The sequence below is a fragment of the Ceratotherium simum genome, chromosome 17 (assembly GCF_057802395.1).
Source record: "Ceratotherium simum simum isolate JZ-2026a chromosome 17, ASM5780239v1, whole genome shotgun sequence".
Classification (NCBI taxonomy): Eukaryota; Metazoa; Chordata; class Mammalia; order Perissodactyla; family Rhinocerotidae; genus Ceratotherium; species Ceratotherium simum.
In genome coordinates this window covers 28,439,564-28,456,642 of record NC_141916.1, presented here as the reverse complement: position 1 = coordinate 28,456,642, position 17,079 = coordinate 28,439,564, and the positions used below count along the sequence as shown (strand labels likewise).

The 17,079-nt window shown below is 35.0% G+C and overlaps 1 protein-coding gene across 10 annotated transcripts in view; it reads right to left on the bottom strand.

The window, feature by feature from the left end:
• Positions 1-17,079, bottom strand: part of KIF21A (kinesin family member 21A) — a 146,061-nt gene that overhangs the window by 2,256 nt on the left and 126,726 nt on the right. For 6 of the 10 annotated variants that reach the window (XM_087442566.1, XM_087442562.1, XM_087442572.1 and 3 more), the window contains 8 exons: positions 16,894-16,932; positions 16,199-16,213; positions 12,866-13,002; positions 11,106-11,286; positions 9,123-9,287; positions 6,949-7,066; positions 5,355-5,525; positions 3,855-4,054 (listed from right to left, as the gene is read on the bottom strand). In XM_087442566.1, the coding sequence (XP_087298692.1) occupies positions 3,855-4,054; positions 5,355-5,525; positions 6,949-7,066; positions 9,123-9,287; positions 11,106-11,286; positions 12,866-13,002; positions 16,199-16,213; positions 16,894-16,932 (1,026 nt within the window). The remainder of the gene's footprint in view (positions 1-3,854; positions 4,055-5,354; positions 5,526-6,948; positions 7,067-9,122; positions 9,288-11,105; positions 11,287-12,865; positions 13,003-16,198; positions 16,214-16,893; positions 16,933-17,079) is intronic. The other 4 variants (XM_087442567.1, XM_087442570.1, XM_087442569.1 and 1 more) reach the window with 1 other exon arrangement.

Sequence of the window (17,079 nt, the reverse complement as noted above, 5' to 3'; positions counted from 1 at the left end):
GTTCACCCAGCATGTGGATACTGGGGACCAGTCATCAATCGCATTTCTTACCATGTCTCTCATGGCTTAAAGGAAATGTTGCTTTTCTCCAATCTCCTAATAAACCCAAAGCCAGAAACAACGAGTTCCAGTAGAATTTTATAGTTAAAAGGCACTTCCGAGATTATGTACTCCACTTCAAGGACAAAAAGAGTTTAGTGTCTTGTCCAATGTAATGCAGTACAGGGCAGAGCTGAGCCTAGAATCCAGGTTTTTAATCAATAATCTTCTCACTGACCCACACAGCGCATGTACATTGATACTAGCAAGGGGATATGTTCATTCATCTCCCCCTTTCATCCACTGCATTTATTCATTCAACCATCCACTCAGTAAATGTTTATTGAGAACCTGCGATGTGCCAGGCACTATTTTAAGTGTTTGTGATAAATTTTTATAAATAAATAAATAAAAATTAAAAACAAAACCCTCTGCCTTTGTAGATGATACATTCTAGCCAGAAAAAAACAGACAATAAACCACGATAAATAATTAAATTATAAAGTTTGTTAGAAGGTGATAAAAGCTATAGGAAAAGTAAAGATAGAGCATGGCAAAGGGGATCAGGAGTGCTAGGTGACAGAAGAGATTGTAATTTCAAAGAAAATGGCAAGGTTACTCTTATTGAGAAAGAAAGACATGGAAGAAAGTCAGGATCTCTGAGGGCAAAGCATTCCAGGCACAGGGAGCAGCCAGAACAAATATCACCCCTAAGGCAGGAGTGAACTTGGTATGCTCAAGGACCAGCAAAGAGGTTATTGGAGTTGCAAAATAAGGAACAAGACAGAGGGTACCAGAAGGTCAGGTGAGAGAGATAACAGACCCCGACAGGGTCAGATCAATTATGGCCTTTACTCTAGATGAAATGGAGGATCCCTGCAAGGTTTTGAGCAGAGAAGGAATATGATCTGACTTGTGTTATAAAAGGATTGTTCTTAAAAGGCTTAAAAGGCTTCCGTGTTGAGCATGGACTACATATGGGCCTAAACAGACCTTGTTTAGGAGGCTATTGTAGTAATCCAAGAACTGATGGTGACGGGGATCAAGGAGGTAGCAGATGTGGTGAAAAATGGTCAGATTCTAGAGATAATTTAAAGGTAAACCAACAGGATTTGCTGGATATGGAGTGTGAAAGAAAGGCAGGAATGAAGGATTCTGGCCTGAGCAACAAAAAACACAGAGAAGCCATCAATTGAGATGGAGAAGGCTGTAGGATAAGCAGGTTTCTTGGGAAGATGAGTTCAGTTTTGGACATGTTAAGTTTGAGATGACTGAACTGCCACTACTAGCCATGACAGAGTAAATTGCTCCAGGTTAGTTCTCCTGCTCTAAACAAAGTGAAAACTCAACAAAACATATGGAACAGCTGTTTTCAGACACCGGGCAATGGGTAGTGCAGGGCCGTGATCCCTGAGAAAAGGCAAAGCAGAGAAGGTGAGCTCTGTGACAGCCCTGGCTTTCAGCCCAGAAGCACTTTCCAGACTACGGCACAGGGAGGGGGAACCCAAACGGAATCACTGAGTTGAAGAGATAGAAATAAAAATCTGGGGATTGTGAAGTAGGTGGAATTTGCAGAACTGAGTAGAGAAGAGGAGAGAGCTATGCAGAAAGAACTAGGGAAAAGAGCTCCATAAATCTACATTGGATGCCCCGTTGACTGAATGCTAAGCTACACATGAGTAGAGTAAGACGTAAGGCCAGACAAAAAAAAAACTAATAGTGAGCTATAAGCTGAACAATTCCCAGAGTTCACAGAGGGCTACAAAATGTTCAAGTTCTGACTAGTAAAGTATAGAGATATGATCGAACATCCAGAATATTCAATAGAAATCCAAGAGTTAAAAACAAGTCTCAAAAAAATGAAGCTGAACTACAAATAACTGCCTGACAAAGCCCAATACTCTTTAACGGAATAAAACAAAACACAACATTACAATGTTCAACATTCAATAAAATATTACTTGACATGAAAGAAGCAGAAAAAATGAGACCCATAATCATAAGAAAAATCAATCAATGACAACAGATCCAGAAATATCAGATATGATGGAATTACTACACAAGGACTTTAGGTTATAAAGTGCCTCAGTTTTCCTATCTGTAAAATAGGGATTATAATAATACTTACCTTCTAGAGTTCTTATAAAGACTAAATGAGTTAATGACTGGAAAGCACTTAGAACAATGCCTGGCAGATACTAAGCACTATGTAAACGTTTGTTAAATAATAAATAAATAAGTAGAACTAGTTAAAAATAGGCCTTCTGATTTTATTAGCTATTTTCCTTATTTTTAAGTTATGTAGTAAATACATTTGCATCTGATGCACCATGGGTAAACTGAGAAAACGTTCAGTTCTTCAAAAATAAAACTATATCATGGAAAAGAGGTAAATACAGTAAATCACACCTCACCCACCAGACCTCAGTCATACACAATACTTTTTTTTTTAATTTATTTTTTATTGTGAAATTTTTGTCGTACATTATTGTTTATCAGTCACCATATAAGTGCATCCCTCCACCCCTTGACATACACAATACTTTTATAGTCTTATATTGAGTGTCCCACAGCTTTGAGGGGTACTAAGTTATTTCCAGTAAATTATTAAGGACACAAGTTCCCAAGGGAATAAACAAAAGTGGTGACTCTTAAGAAAGTAATTTATCTTGGAAATAGCATCAATGAAGTATCAAAGATAAGCACCTTGGAAAAACACAAAATAAATTGGCTTTGTTTTTTAGAGATGAAGGAAAGTAAATCTAAATGAAAAGAGGGATTCAATGAAAACTGCACAAATAATAAGAGATGCCACAGAAACACAGCCGAGGTTTCAAAATAAAATCAGGATATTCATGCAATTAGGACAGAAGGAACCAAGATGGTGCTGAAATTAAATTGAATAACATAACTGGTGCACAAATGACATAGGGAGATCTTTAAGATAGGAAGTCATGAGAAATTACATTTGATGTGAATGAGACCAATGCCTCGCATTACAGAATATATGCTTTCCTCTCCAAAGTACTTATATACATATTATACAGTCCCAATATCTCTCCACCTCCTTCAAGCATCTTCTCAAAAGTCACTTTCTCAGCGAGGCCTTCGCTGACCACCCTACTATGCAACCCTCACCCCATGGTACTCTCATCCCCCTTTCCTCTTATTTTTCTCCATAGCATCTATCACCATCTAACATATTTTACTTATTTATTTTCTTTTCTTCTCCTTAGAATGTCAACTGGAGTTTGGATCTGTTTTGTTCACTGCTCTATCCCCCAAGAATCTGGGACAGTGCTTGGCACATGGGAGATTCATCGTGAATGAACAAATGAACAAATGGATCAATCGATCCAGCCATCCCAAGAGGGAGGAAGCGGATATTATTACTACGTACTTATACTTTAAAGGGACGTGGAAGGGGCACAAAGAGATTTTTTTAATGATTTGTTCTAAATGTGAAGAATGGCAAGTATGTTGCCTTTCTGGGAAAAAAAATCTTTAGAAATTAGTCACCTATGAATGATTTTTTAAAAATTAAAATCCCCAGAGGTAGATCTGGCAGCAGACTTCCCATTACAAACAGAGCGCTAACACAGTGGTAACACTATTGTCATATAACCTGGGGAGTCTAAACTCACTGCCCATAGTGTACACCAGAAAATATAAATAAGACATCTTAAATAGACATTAGAATGACTATAATAAAAGAAGGATTTCATATGTTCTACATTTCCGGATATTTACAACTTATTTATTAAATCTAAACACAAGTAACCAATACAGAGAAAAATCACAAAGGAAAAACTTACTCGGCTGCAGTAAAAATGTGGGTGGAATTAACACATATGGCATTGATAGGACTATCATGACCCTTCATTTCTCCGACTGGCACAAATGTGTCCACATTCCAGAGTTTCAAAATGCCCCCTCTGCAGCCACTGAGCAAAACTGGGTGGCCTGGCACCACTCCCAAGGCACAGACCCAATCTTTATGTGCATTTGGAACTTGCTGAGAGAAAAAAGAGAAATTAGCAGCTTAAGGAGAGCCTTCCAAACTGACATTTTCACACCAAATAAGTTATAAGCATTTTTATTGATAAAACTCAATATTTGGTATACTGAATGGCCTGGAAACTGTAAAAATCATTTCCTATGCAATCACGCTTAGTGATTTAAAGAAATAAATCTGTAATTTGCTCCCCAATTTGCCTCACTAATTATTATCAGTGTTATCAGTATTAAAAACCTATAATGTTAAAAATCTATAGAATCTAAAAGACCTGGAAAGTATACGGAATTTTTCAAACATCACATCCTCTTCATAGGCTATAAATATCTCACCTTTCTCCAAAATGTACTTAATACAACAAGTTTGAAAACTACAACCCGGTATGTAGACTAGAAGGACTGCTTCATAAAATCACTGCCTTAAACCTTTGGTAGAGAACATAAGAGGCCTAAAGGTTTTGTAGAAGACCAGAGCTAATCTATATATTTCACAATTAGCAAACAATAATTATAGGATCAGACTATATGATTATATTTTGTGCATAAATGTATTTATATGCACAATATAAATGTCACAACCATGAATGTATGTCTATAAAAGAAAAGCTTTTGAATGTAATATATGTATCTGTTGCCAAGTTTTTTCTATTAATATTCCTGCTACTTATTCATTTTGTTTCCATCTGGTTGCAAGCAGGAAAGTGGTAGCAACTGCAATATATACAAAGCCATACATATATAAGGAAAAGCCTGACATTGAGAACAATTTCATCTGTTAACTAATTTCTTCCCCTGGGAATTAAGAAAAGACACCAATATTTGATTGTATTGACATAACTTTTCAACCCAACTATCACTCTGTAGGAAATGAGAGAACCACCACTTTTGGATGCATGAAAATGTTCTTGCAGATGAGGAAACATTTACACTACTCTTGACTTGAGCTAAACTTGGTACTCTATGGAATATGTGAACATAAAACAAAAAGCAAAACAAAATGAGAAACTGTAACTGCTCTACTCCAAGATGATTTTATTTAGTGAACACATGCATGGGGCAATTCCAGATCTTTCAACTCTTATCGGTGTCTATTCTCCTCTTATCTAGGAGATATGACTAAATACTTAATGTTGCCCTTCTCCTAATTAGTAACTCTGGTGGGTGATGATGAAACATTCCTTAAGAGGAAACTCTGATTAATATTATCCCTAAACAACAAAAATCTACATAGAGGCTCTTCAAGTTCTTAAATAGACTATTGAGTGGCTTTCCATCCCATGAAAAGGTTTTGCATTACCTACCTGTAGAAGGTCTTTTTTCGCTAAGTCCCATTTCTTGATTCCATTATCTCTGGACCCACTAAATAGGTTATCCCCTTGTATGGTTAATGCCTCTATGCCATCATAATGAGGGGGTTCAAAATTGTGTGTGGGACTCACAGTTCCAAGAGCCCCTTCTGTTACATCAAACATCTAAAAAGAGCAGAAAGAAAGCAGTCTTCTTATTTAACTTAGAAATAAGCACCTATATGTGTTCACTCATAAAACACATACACATGTATATTAATCAGACATGATTTGTTTTATTACAACATTTCACTAAGTTAACTAAATTAACCTGGTATGAATGACTCAGGATGAATCTGAGCCCTATTTTCACACTCTTTTTGCTTACATGTCACATGCTTACATGTCTGTAGGTTTTCAAGAAAGGCAACCAATTTTTTCATGTATGAGCATCCACATGATACGTTCAACAACAAAAATAGTACATGTCAATCCAGTTGAAATTCAAATAAATGAAATTGTTATTTAATTACTATTAGGTAGCTCTGCGATCCTGGTGGTCATCTCAAACTCCCCAAAGTTGCTATTCAAAATCTTTTCACTTTCCTCAGTTGCCCTCATCTCTCCTGGTTGATGCCCTTGTGCTTTCCTGAAAAGACCACCTTGATCAAAAGTAAATTTTCTGGACCCGCCCTTCCATTCCAAAGTTTCCTTTTATCTTCAAACTTTCTCTTACCCTTCCCTTCTTTTCAGAGGCTAAAGCATCCTTACTCACATCTTTGATCTGATTCTAATTCCTCCCACCATCTTCATCAATTGCCACCACTTTACTCTTCTCCTCATGCTTCCTCTCTCCATTGAGTCTACTTCCTAAACATATAAACATGCTCAAATCTACTGAATACAAAATTCTCTTCCCTTAACTGTTCTATTTTCCAGTCACTCACTCATTATTCATCTCTTAATCAAAGTTTCTGGAAAGAGTACTTACACTTTTCCTATCTCTCTTTCTTACTGTATCCTCTTTTTATTCCTATTGGTTCTTACAGGTATTTCCCAAGGCTGAGTCCTGTCAGCTTCTCTCTCCTTTGCCCATCTCATCTACTCTAAGTCTGTGAACATCTGCTTCTATTTGAAGGGTTCCCAAACCTACATGTCTAGTCATAACTTACCTTGAGCTCTGGACTTGCCTTTCTAATGGCCTGCTGGCCTGCATGAGAATGTCCTCTGTTAGTATCTCAAATTTAACATTTCCAGAATCAAACTATGCATCTTTCCTCATCTTAACTGCTAATTTCAAAACCTGAAGACCGTCATATGCTCAGTATAAAAGATGGTGACAATGACACTTAAGAATTAGTTTGATGACTAGGCTAAAATCTTTAAAATCCCTCCCAACCTATCTACTATGAAAAATGAGAATACATGATTGAATAAAATCAGCAACTATGAGTGAGGAAAAGATCAGGAAGAAAAAGCAAAGGCTAGAAATGGAAAAAAAAAAAAAAGAAAGAAAACTGATTAAGACAAAGGGGCCCTAGATGAGTCTGAATACTTCAAACATATCATTTAATACAACAATATCATTCAACAACTCTACTATACACACTTTGATGTAATGATCCTTGGAGCCAGTGATGATTAGATCTTGTCCGTTGGAAATCCTATCTACAGTGAGGCACATAACAGGGCCTAGGTGGCCCGTTAACTTTCCTGTAGATTGAAACCTTTAAAAAGAAAGAAAAATAATTTTTTTTGAAAATATTTCTTAGCATGCTGAGGCTAAGCCTCAACATAAATAATCTACATTCTTTGATAAAATTGTTCACTTTTTTTTATTTTAGCTCCACCTCTATAGAACTCTCTTCAAATTAGAGTAAAAAAAAAATGGCCAAACTACCCTATTCTATGATAGAAGTGGCAAGAGTCCTAAAGAAGTTTTTCCAAATCTGACTAATGTCACTTAGCTAATAAACAAAAAGGCAGCAAAAGTCCAAAAAATTGCTAATGGCTAATTTTAACTCCAACCTAAGTCCAGTTAAACCTTAATCTGTTAAATGCCCAAAAATGTGATAGACACATGACTGATGTTATTAGGTCCAATTTGCAATTTGATTAAAACAATTAAATCACTGATATAACTACAAAATCAATAACAATATGGAGAAAGTAAGATTATTTTATTACACACTCACAAATATTCTCACATATACACATACACATATATGCACACACGTCATATACAAACATGTAAACACATATATATACATACATACACCTGTGCACACATATATATGTGTATATGTATGCCAGAAAATAGGTGGTCCATTTCATCAGTTGTTATAAAGATATGAAAAGGACCAGGACATATATCTAGCTGATGGAAAAATGTGTGATGTCAACCATCAGGGGGTGACAATGAACCTTTGTTTCACAGTCCTACCTCAAATCAAGCTGCCAGAATACAGAGACGTATTTGGCTTCCAGGATATTACAGTTTCTCAAAAACCATTCTTAGTTACTTTATTAGGACCAATCTATATTTAATCATATTGCTGAAATCAACCAGGTTTCAAAGAATTTAACTTTTCAGCAAAATAAAAAGTGTAAAGATTTTCTAAAGTTGATATCTTTTCTGCCTTAAGTCATGATTTTGAGTATCTTCCTCCATGGTGCTCGCAGTATGAGTCAAGTTTAATATCTTCAAGAATAACCAAGTCCTCACTTCTTTTCTAATTTTCTTAAACAAGCACTGTTTTTAATTTTCTACATTTTATTTCTAAAACAGTACTTAGGACCACGATTTCTCTTTCTCTTTCATCTTTTTATCTATAAATTATGTTTACTATACTTTCTCAGTCATGCATTAAAATGTTACAAATTATAACTAGTTATTCTCAAATAAATATCCCTTTGATTTACCACTGACAAATCCCTTCTAGATAGGAGGCACCTTGTACTACCTAAATTGCAAACTTTATTCAGTACCCTGTAATTACCTGTTTAATAGCCTTTATCCTCCATTATAAGGTGAGCTCTAAGAAGGTAGATACCACATTTCTCTTGCTCAGCCTTTATTCCCAGTACCTACCACAGTGTTGGGGCAGTGCCTGCTATAATTGACGTTGAATAAATATTTGTTAACTAATAAATGAATATTCCCTTGCAGCCAAAAATTTAAGAACTAGAAATGAAGCTAAAATAAACACTCAGCTAACATACTTCATAGCAAATAAAAATCAAATCAAAGACATAATGCCTTACACATTTCAATTCAATCTTTTTTCTTTTTAACCACTTTATCTTCTTAATGCTTTATCTTTTAGATATACTTTATTTTATATTCACAAAAACCCTGTGAGGATTTACGTCCACAGTTATTAAGTTTATATACTGAAAAATTTGAGATTTAAGATGTTTAAATGATGTTGCAAAAAGTAATTCTTTCAAAGGTCAAAGAACTGGTGAAACTAGGATGAGAATCTTGGTCTCTTCCTAGTAAACAACACAACTTGTAGACAAACATTGAGAGACACTAAGGTTTCAATTCTATTTTCCATCATATACTTTTTTCCCCCAGCAATGGAAATTAAAAGAAAGGAAACTGTGAGTTTGCAAATGAGGACAGAAGAGACATTTAGGAGTGTGAGGCTGAATAGAAAAGCCTATGATTTTACATTAACTTCTGGGGTTATAAAAATTAGATTTCACATGCACTAATATGTTGTTAATGTCTGAAAGTCATATTTGCCATACACAAGTACGTTTTCTTAAAAATTCTACCTTTTAAGATCCCACATTCTGACAGCATTCCCAGAAGCTGCATAGAGGAAAGTTCCAGTTGGGTTTAGTGCAATTTGATTGATCTGGTTCTCTCCAGAAGGAATAGCTACTGTCCGGCTGGTACTTGCAGAACAAGCATCTCCAATGGTAACTTGACCTGAAGACCTTAACAGAGACAGAACAAAGCAAAAAAAGTCACATTTCTGCACATGAGCTCAGCTTAGAATTCCCTGAATTCCCAGGAAACTGGCTCTAAGCAAGAAGATCTGTGATCTTTGGTCACCATATGCACAGAACCTAGCACAGCACCTCACACACACACACATAGTTGGCACTTATAAATGTTTTGATGAATAAGTGAGTAAATAAAACAAGATAACATGGTTTAAATCCTTAATTTGAAAGTCTATTATAACGCTAGGAATTCCAGGCCCTGAATTAGGGATGACTAAAATATCATTCAGAAAAGATTAGATGACAAAGATTAAAAAACTCAACAAAAGACACAATGCCACATAGGTCATTCATTTTCCTGCTGCTTCCAGAAGCCCCGAGGTTGAGGCCTATCAATATTCCTTTCCTCTGTAAGATTTGCCCTTATGAATTAAAGACACCGTGGACTTTTTAAATTATTTTCAGTTTTTGTTTACTTTAACCCAATCATACATACATGGAGTATTTACTATGTGCTAAAGACTTAAACATAACATTTTTCTATTTCCTCAGATAAATTCTAAATGGTAAATACATTTTTAAATTTTAAAACATTTTCTCAGTGAATTTCTAAAATATCAAGTTATAATCAATATTTTCAAATTTGACTTTAGTGAGTCAACTGGATTGGCAAATTTCTAACATAAAATACAATGTTCTTTTTCTATAAAATTTCCCTCAAGAGACTTGTATTCAGTACAATAAATAATTAGGAGTTCTCAAAATACAAATTAGCACTTACAAGTTAATAATCCCTATTCTATGAATTAGCAAAAATTAACCTTTCCGATACTCCCTTCTCTTATTTAAACCAACAGAGTTCACCTCAATTTTAATTATGTAAAACAGTTCATCAATCTTGTGGCAAAAAGAATCATTATTTGCTCTACATTTTAAAGACATATATAACAGAGACAGAAAACAAACTTCTCCTCCAACTGTAGTACAAAACCTGAAGTTACGAAATTTGTGCTAACACCAAAGCAGTGTAAGATCTAAAAAAACCTCTCAAGTATTCAATACCTGCTAATTAAAGGTTACAAGTACTTCTTAACTGACTACAATGGTGATTTCACCCATTTTCCAAGCAGTGGTATTCATTTGAAGAAAGTAATGTAAATCATTTCATTACATCAAGTAATAAATACTATGAAAATGTAATATCTGGGGGCCAGCCCTGTGGCTTAGCGGTTAAGTGCGAGCGCTCCGCTACTGGTGGCCCAGGTTCGGATCCCGGGTGCGCACCGACCCACCGCTTCTCCGGCCATGCTGAGGCGGCGTCCCACATACAGCAACTAGAAGGATGTGCAACTATGACATACAACTATCTACTGGGGGTTTGGGGAAAAAAAAAAGCAGGAGGATTGGCAATAGATGTTAGCTCAGAGCCGGTCTTCCTCAGCAAAAAGAGGAGGATTAGCACGGATGTTAGCTCAGGGCTGATCTTCCTCACACACACACAAAAAAAAAACCAGAAAGAAAATGTAATATCTTAGTATTTGGGAGGGAGAAAATACGAAATGTGTACTTAGTACTTATAAATTCAAATATAATTTATCCCTTCTTGTTTAATACCAGGCCCTTAACATTTTGTTTTCTCAGTAGTTTTTTCCCCCTTATTTTACCTATGTTCTTACTGTAAATACTTTAATATTCTTTTAGAAGTAAACAAGTATAAATAAATAAAAATGTATTCATAGTTCTATCTTCTCTTAGATTTTGTAAACAAGAACTATTCACCCTTTATGCTTTTGTCTTTAAATTACTTACGTCAGCGTTCGAATGCACTTTGCTGAATCTCTGATATCCCACACCTTAATGTAAGATGTTGACACAGTGAAGACCAAACAGGTATAATTACAGTATTTTACAGATACAACATTGTTGGGATGACCACCCAGTGACATTATCTCCTGCCCAGTCACCAGATTCCACACTTTACAAGTACGATCTAAAACAAATAAAAAAAGAAGAAATATTGTCAATATGAACTAAAATAGGTTCTCTTAACAATAAAAATCATTTAAACAAGTTCTCTCCTACGAGAAGGAAATGAGATCAGGAAACAGTAATTATTCCATTAACCTGCAACAGGCATCCCAACTCCACCCTTGACCTTCTGCAGCAAATTCAAGGGTAAAGTAGGTGTAAAGGATCAGATGAAAGCCAGGGATGTCTGGTATATGCTTCACATTTCCCCTGAATTTAAAATGGCCATTCCAAATAGGCCTCTTCAAAACATTCTGCTTTGATCACGCTCCTACCTCCTCACAACACTCCACACTCATAAACACACACCTTTCTTTTCTAGGGGTCATTGATTGATGGATTTTATTTTTGACTGAAAAATATAATCATAAAACCATTCTATTTTGTTTTTCTGATATGTTGAATATCTAATTATCCTGAAGAGATAACTTTACCTTGAATCATTAGAAAAGCATATTTTCACAGAGCATATTGGGGAATTGCTTGCCATTATTCACAATTCATAAGTCTTAGCTAGACTCTCATACTTCCCTCATAGACAATGAGCAATAAATGTTTGCTGATTAAACTGAGTCTTGTTAACATCGCTAAATGCTAAAAAACTTTTACCAACTCCCCAAATTCCTGGACATGCCTGCTCCTTACCTTTCTAGCCTCATTGTCCACCACTTTTCTTACACATATTCTACTTTTCAATCCAATTGGATTTAGTATCCAAATATACCCCACTTCTACCTCCATGTCTCTGTTTATGTTGTTCTGTCATCTTGGTTGTCAATCCTTACCTGTTACTATCCCAACCATCCTGTAAGGTTCATCCTAAATGCCTCCTTGTCAAAGCCTTCCTTATTTCTCACAGCTTGGCAAAGTCTCTCCCTTTTCTAAAACCCCAAAACTCTTAGTCTATAACTCTTCAAAGCATTTATAGTTGATTTCTAGTTGCCTGCAATTGTACCAAAGGGGTTAAGAGTGCAGGTTGGGAGACGAATAGACCTAGGTTTCCAATCCTGCCTCTTCCACTTACAAGTAAGTTTGTCTGGGAAAATTATTTAATTTCTTGAATCCTCAGTTTCTTCATCTATAAAATGAGCACGCAGCAGGTATCTCATTGGGGTTGTTGTGAGAATTAAATGAGATATAATTTGTACAGTGTCAAGCATAATCTCTGACATATAGTAAATGCTCAAGAAATGGTGGTTGCTACCCATCTTATTCTCTTTACACTGTACTTTGTAATGGCCTTTTATAAATTTTTGTATAACCTGCATTACTGAGTTCAAGGCCTTGTATGCATTAGGTGCTCAGTTACTGAGGAGAGATGTCTTCTTTCAACATTCTAGTCACATAACATCAACAAAGGTTTTACTTTCTTCCCAACTATGCAATGATTTTATATTTTATATAATTCAGGGGTTGAACTAGATTATCTCTCAGATTCTTATGGGTCTTAAGCAGTTTGACTTTTTTTCCCTATAGACTGTTAAAATGTAATCATTTTCTAAAAAATCTGTTAACTATCCACATGAAACAACTACTAGCACCTTTTGATCCAGTGAAGAGGAGATCATCAGTCGAGTCCACACATAGCACAGCTTTCGTATGCCCTTCAGCTATGTGAATACACTGAAGTGGAGAAGCTCTGATTCCTTTTAAAGCAGGAAATGGGTTGATTATGCCCCTGGGGTGGAGGGAAAAACAAGATTTACTTCAGTAGCTGTATCATGAGACTGATTTTATTTTTTCCCTGACTTTAAGTCTTTCGAAGTAATTAGTAACAAAATCCAGACTGCTCCCTTGTTTCTTTTTTACGCAAAAGGACAGAGACCAAGTATGAAACAGTAATAATAGCGATGGAGTGCATCAACATACTAGGTATCAGCAGCGGCTGCATTCTACGAAGAGGAAAGCCTCTACATCTGGATTTTATTATTAACAAGCTCCTCTCTTCAAAGTTTAAGGAAGCAATATTGGGAGCTGTTTAAGTGTAGTGAATTCTGACAAATAAGAAAGTGTAAATGATGGATAACTGGAAGATATGACTCTGACATGCTGGAGTGTGACTCTATGTTAAATTCTTAACAATCTCAAAGAAGATAAAAAGAATGAGATGTTAAAAGAACAGTGAGGCTCTTTAGGGGAGCTTTCTCATAAGTTTAATATTTCTGAAGTTTCTGTTTTACGCCACCGGCTATGCACTGCAGAAATGTAAAGTTTCTCAAAACATTGTCCCTATCCCAGAGGAGTTTAAGACAGGATCTGAAATGAAATAATGATGTCAGGAAGACTAAAGATGAGAGTGAATTAAGACATAAATATATAAGTCAGATGTATCTTTGCTCAGAAGAGGAAGAAAAATTATGTCGAAATATGTCCATTATATAAGACCAATGGTATAATATTAGGACAAATACAAGGATAAAACAAAACTGTTTCCATCTTCTTGATGAAAGAGAACAATCGTCAAAATGCAAGGGTCAGAAATGATTAAGAAGAAATGTAACCCCAAGATAAGTTAGAACTGACCATTGAGACTTATTCAATGAGTTCAAGTATCTCTGTTTTTCATATATCATAGGGTTTTGAAAGTACATACCATTGTGGAGGCAAAACCAGTGTTGGTACACTAAGAAGATCAATACAGGGGATAAAACATGTAGACCCAATTTTCCAAAAAGCAGGAAAAAACTGTGGATTTCAGAAATTATAGATGGGTAAAACTTCTTGTTGAGTCTCACAGAAGAAAATATTAAATCATTATAAACACTTAAAAATAAATGCTCATCAATCAGAGACAACATGAGCTCACTAATCTCATGGGGGAAGTTCTTTGTAGGGCTAATAGGCAGCAAATTAGGGGAATGTCATATTCACAATTTATATTGACTTCAGTAAGGTGCATACAATAAGACTTTCAAACGATATCCTTGTGGATATGCTGGGTAAGTATGGAATTGTTGTAGTAGGGTAAGTTCCATTGGTGGCTAAATAGTCACACCCAAAGAGTCAATGTTCCCGTCAATCTGAAAGGAGGGTCAATCTGAAAGGAGGTTTTTGACATCTAAGTCAATCTTTCCCTAGCACTAAAGACAGAGATGGCATGTTTATTAAACTGATATATCAAAGAGCTGGATACTGTATTGTATTGCCTAGAAAAAGGACAAACAAAATTCATTTATTTTAAGTACATACTTAGCACTAGAATAATCACTGGATAAAATTTAAACATAAAATTTAAGTCTAAGACAGAACAGGATGTTCCAAGTAGGAAAGGGGCTTTTTAGTAGCCTAGGTTTGAACCACTAAAGAGATTTGTTTACTGAATACAAGATCAAGGGCTCAACAATTTCTGTTCCTCTCCCAACACTTGCAGTGACTTGTTCAATAGAAGAAAATATTTCAGGAGAAAGAAAGCAATAGAGCTACCATATTCTGCCGAGGCCACATCTGGAATGGGGTTGAGTTTCAAATGCCACATTTTAAGAGGAACATTAAAAAATTGGAGACTTTCCAAAACAGTGGAAGCAGAATGAAGGATATGTAGACTATATCACATAAGAAACAGATGATGAAACTAGAACTACTGAGCTGATAAAAGAACATTCATTGGAGAGAGGACACAACAGCATAATTAAAGGGCTGAATATTTAAAGGGCTGTCACATACACACAAAAAGAAGTATTGGATTAATTCTGGAACAGCTCAAGAGGGCTGATGAAAGACCAATGAATAGAAATTTAAAGGAGGTAAATTTAGGCTCAGGATAAAAAAAAAAACCAACTTTATTTTTAAGGTCTAGTTATAATGATTTCAAAAAGTGAAAGGAGTTCCTCATGACTAGAAATGATACTAGGAATTGTCATTAAGTACACAGTCTAATGCTACTATTTGCATACATGTGTCAATTTGAGATTCTTGAAATTAATGCTCAGTAACTTGTTTGTAATCTAAGAATTTAACCAGATTAAAACTGAAATGGGAGAAAAACCTCCTTAAAAGTCTGAATCTGCCCTTTTGAAATCCTGTTCATGTGAGGTTCACAGCTATGAACTGAAGCCATCAAATTATAACTACTCCTTCAAATGCTGAAAAGGTATGATCTGATGCAGTCAATTACTACCGTTACTTCTCAAACAGAAAATATATATGTATGTATATTCCAACACGCTGATTATAAAGAAAAAAATTCATGTTAACAGCCTAAGAGCTGTTTTTGATCTACATTTAATGACACAAATCATCCTAAGCAAAAAAGCTAAACAGCACCCTCAGTTATATAATACTATGTCTCCAAAAAAGTTCCTTCCTTCAGATTACCAGCTTTATCCTAAGAATCTATCAAATGTTCCCCTGATGATATAACATCCAACACAATTCTGTCATGTCAAATGTTATAATATTACAAAAGTAAATATTTGCCTCCAGTGACTTATGTATAGCACAGTCCTGGACAGCAAGATGCCTCTTTTTCATTCTTATGTTTTAATATCACTTATTATTCGGACTACTGAAGAAAAATAATCTCAACATTAAATACAGCATTTTATTAATTAGATACTGAAAAATGCTTTCAAGTATTCAGAATATTAGGGTTAATATTTTATAGAGATTACCTTACACCAAAGCTAATAGAAAAAATATAGAAATTAGAAACATACATCCATGTTATTTCTTTCTCTATTAAAATTAATCTATTCATATTCTAAAATATAGAAATCAACTTTAAAATCGTTTCTTTAAGTTAAGGTTAAACATTGCAAACTTGTACAACAGACCTAATCTGAAAGGAAAAAAATGTTTATTTTTGTTCCATGCAAACAAGTAAAGTTTTGTAATACTGTGAATGAGATTCATTTCCTCTCCCTCCCCAAGCCTACCTTCTGGAAGATCTACTGATGATCAGCAAGATGGCCATAAAACAGGGGAAACGAGGAAAGAGAGAGGAGACAAAATGATAAGTGGGAAGACAAAACAATAAAGAGGAAGAGAAAGAAATTAAGAGTCCAAAAAAAACCCATAACATGAAAAAATGCAACATTGTTATTTTAAAAACTGTATCTATCACTAAAAAATATTGATTTTTTTTTTTTTAAAAAAAGCTCCTTTACTTTCTACTTCTTTCTATATTTTAGGTACCACAGTATCCTTTTTTTTCCTAGCATATCTTTCTTTCATCACAAAACCTGCCATAAACTTTTTATTTAAAACTGCTAAACCAATAAGAAAATAATACTTTATTCACCTCCCACACTTTGAGGGACTGGAAATACTTAATTGTTGAGAAGAAAACCTTCTTCTTCTTGAAATGAATATTCATAGAACTTAATTTCTTTTAAAGAAAAGATTTAGAACACAGACACGTTTTTAAGCCATTATACAAGAGTTTGCTACTACTTTGTCTAAAAGGTATAACAAAAATATATTAAAATTAATATGTGTAAAAATATTAGCGCATTTATATAGTTTACAACAAGTTATGCATGCAAGAAAAATGAGACTTGCTTAGTTTCTAGGAGGGCACTTTAGAACATTAATGAAATGCCAGAATGTAGGAAAGATAGAAAGAAAGTACCTGTGTACCTCCGACAGAGAGGAATCACTTTCATCAGACCTACAGTGAAAGAGTTAGAATTATGAGGAGAAGGAACACAGATGTCAATAGGTAAAGATACTGAGATTGAACTGAAAATCAACAGTATGAATAATAGAAATATAGCAAACATTTCCTTTATGGTGCTGTTTTTCTATTTGCACTGGA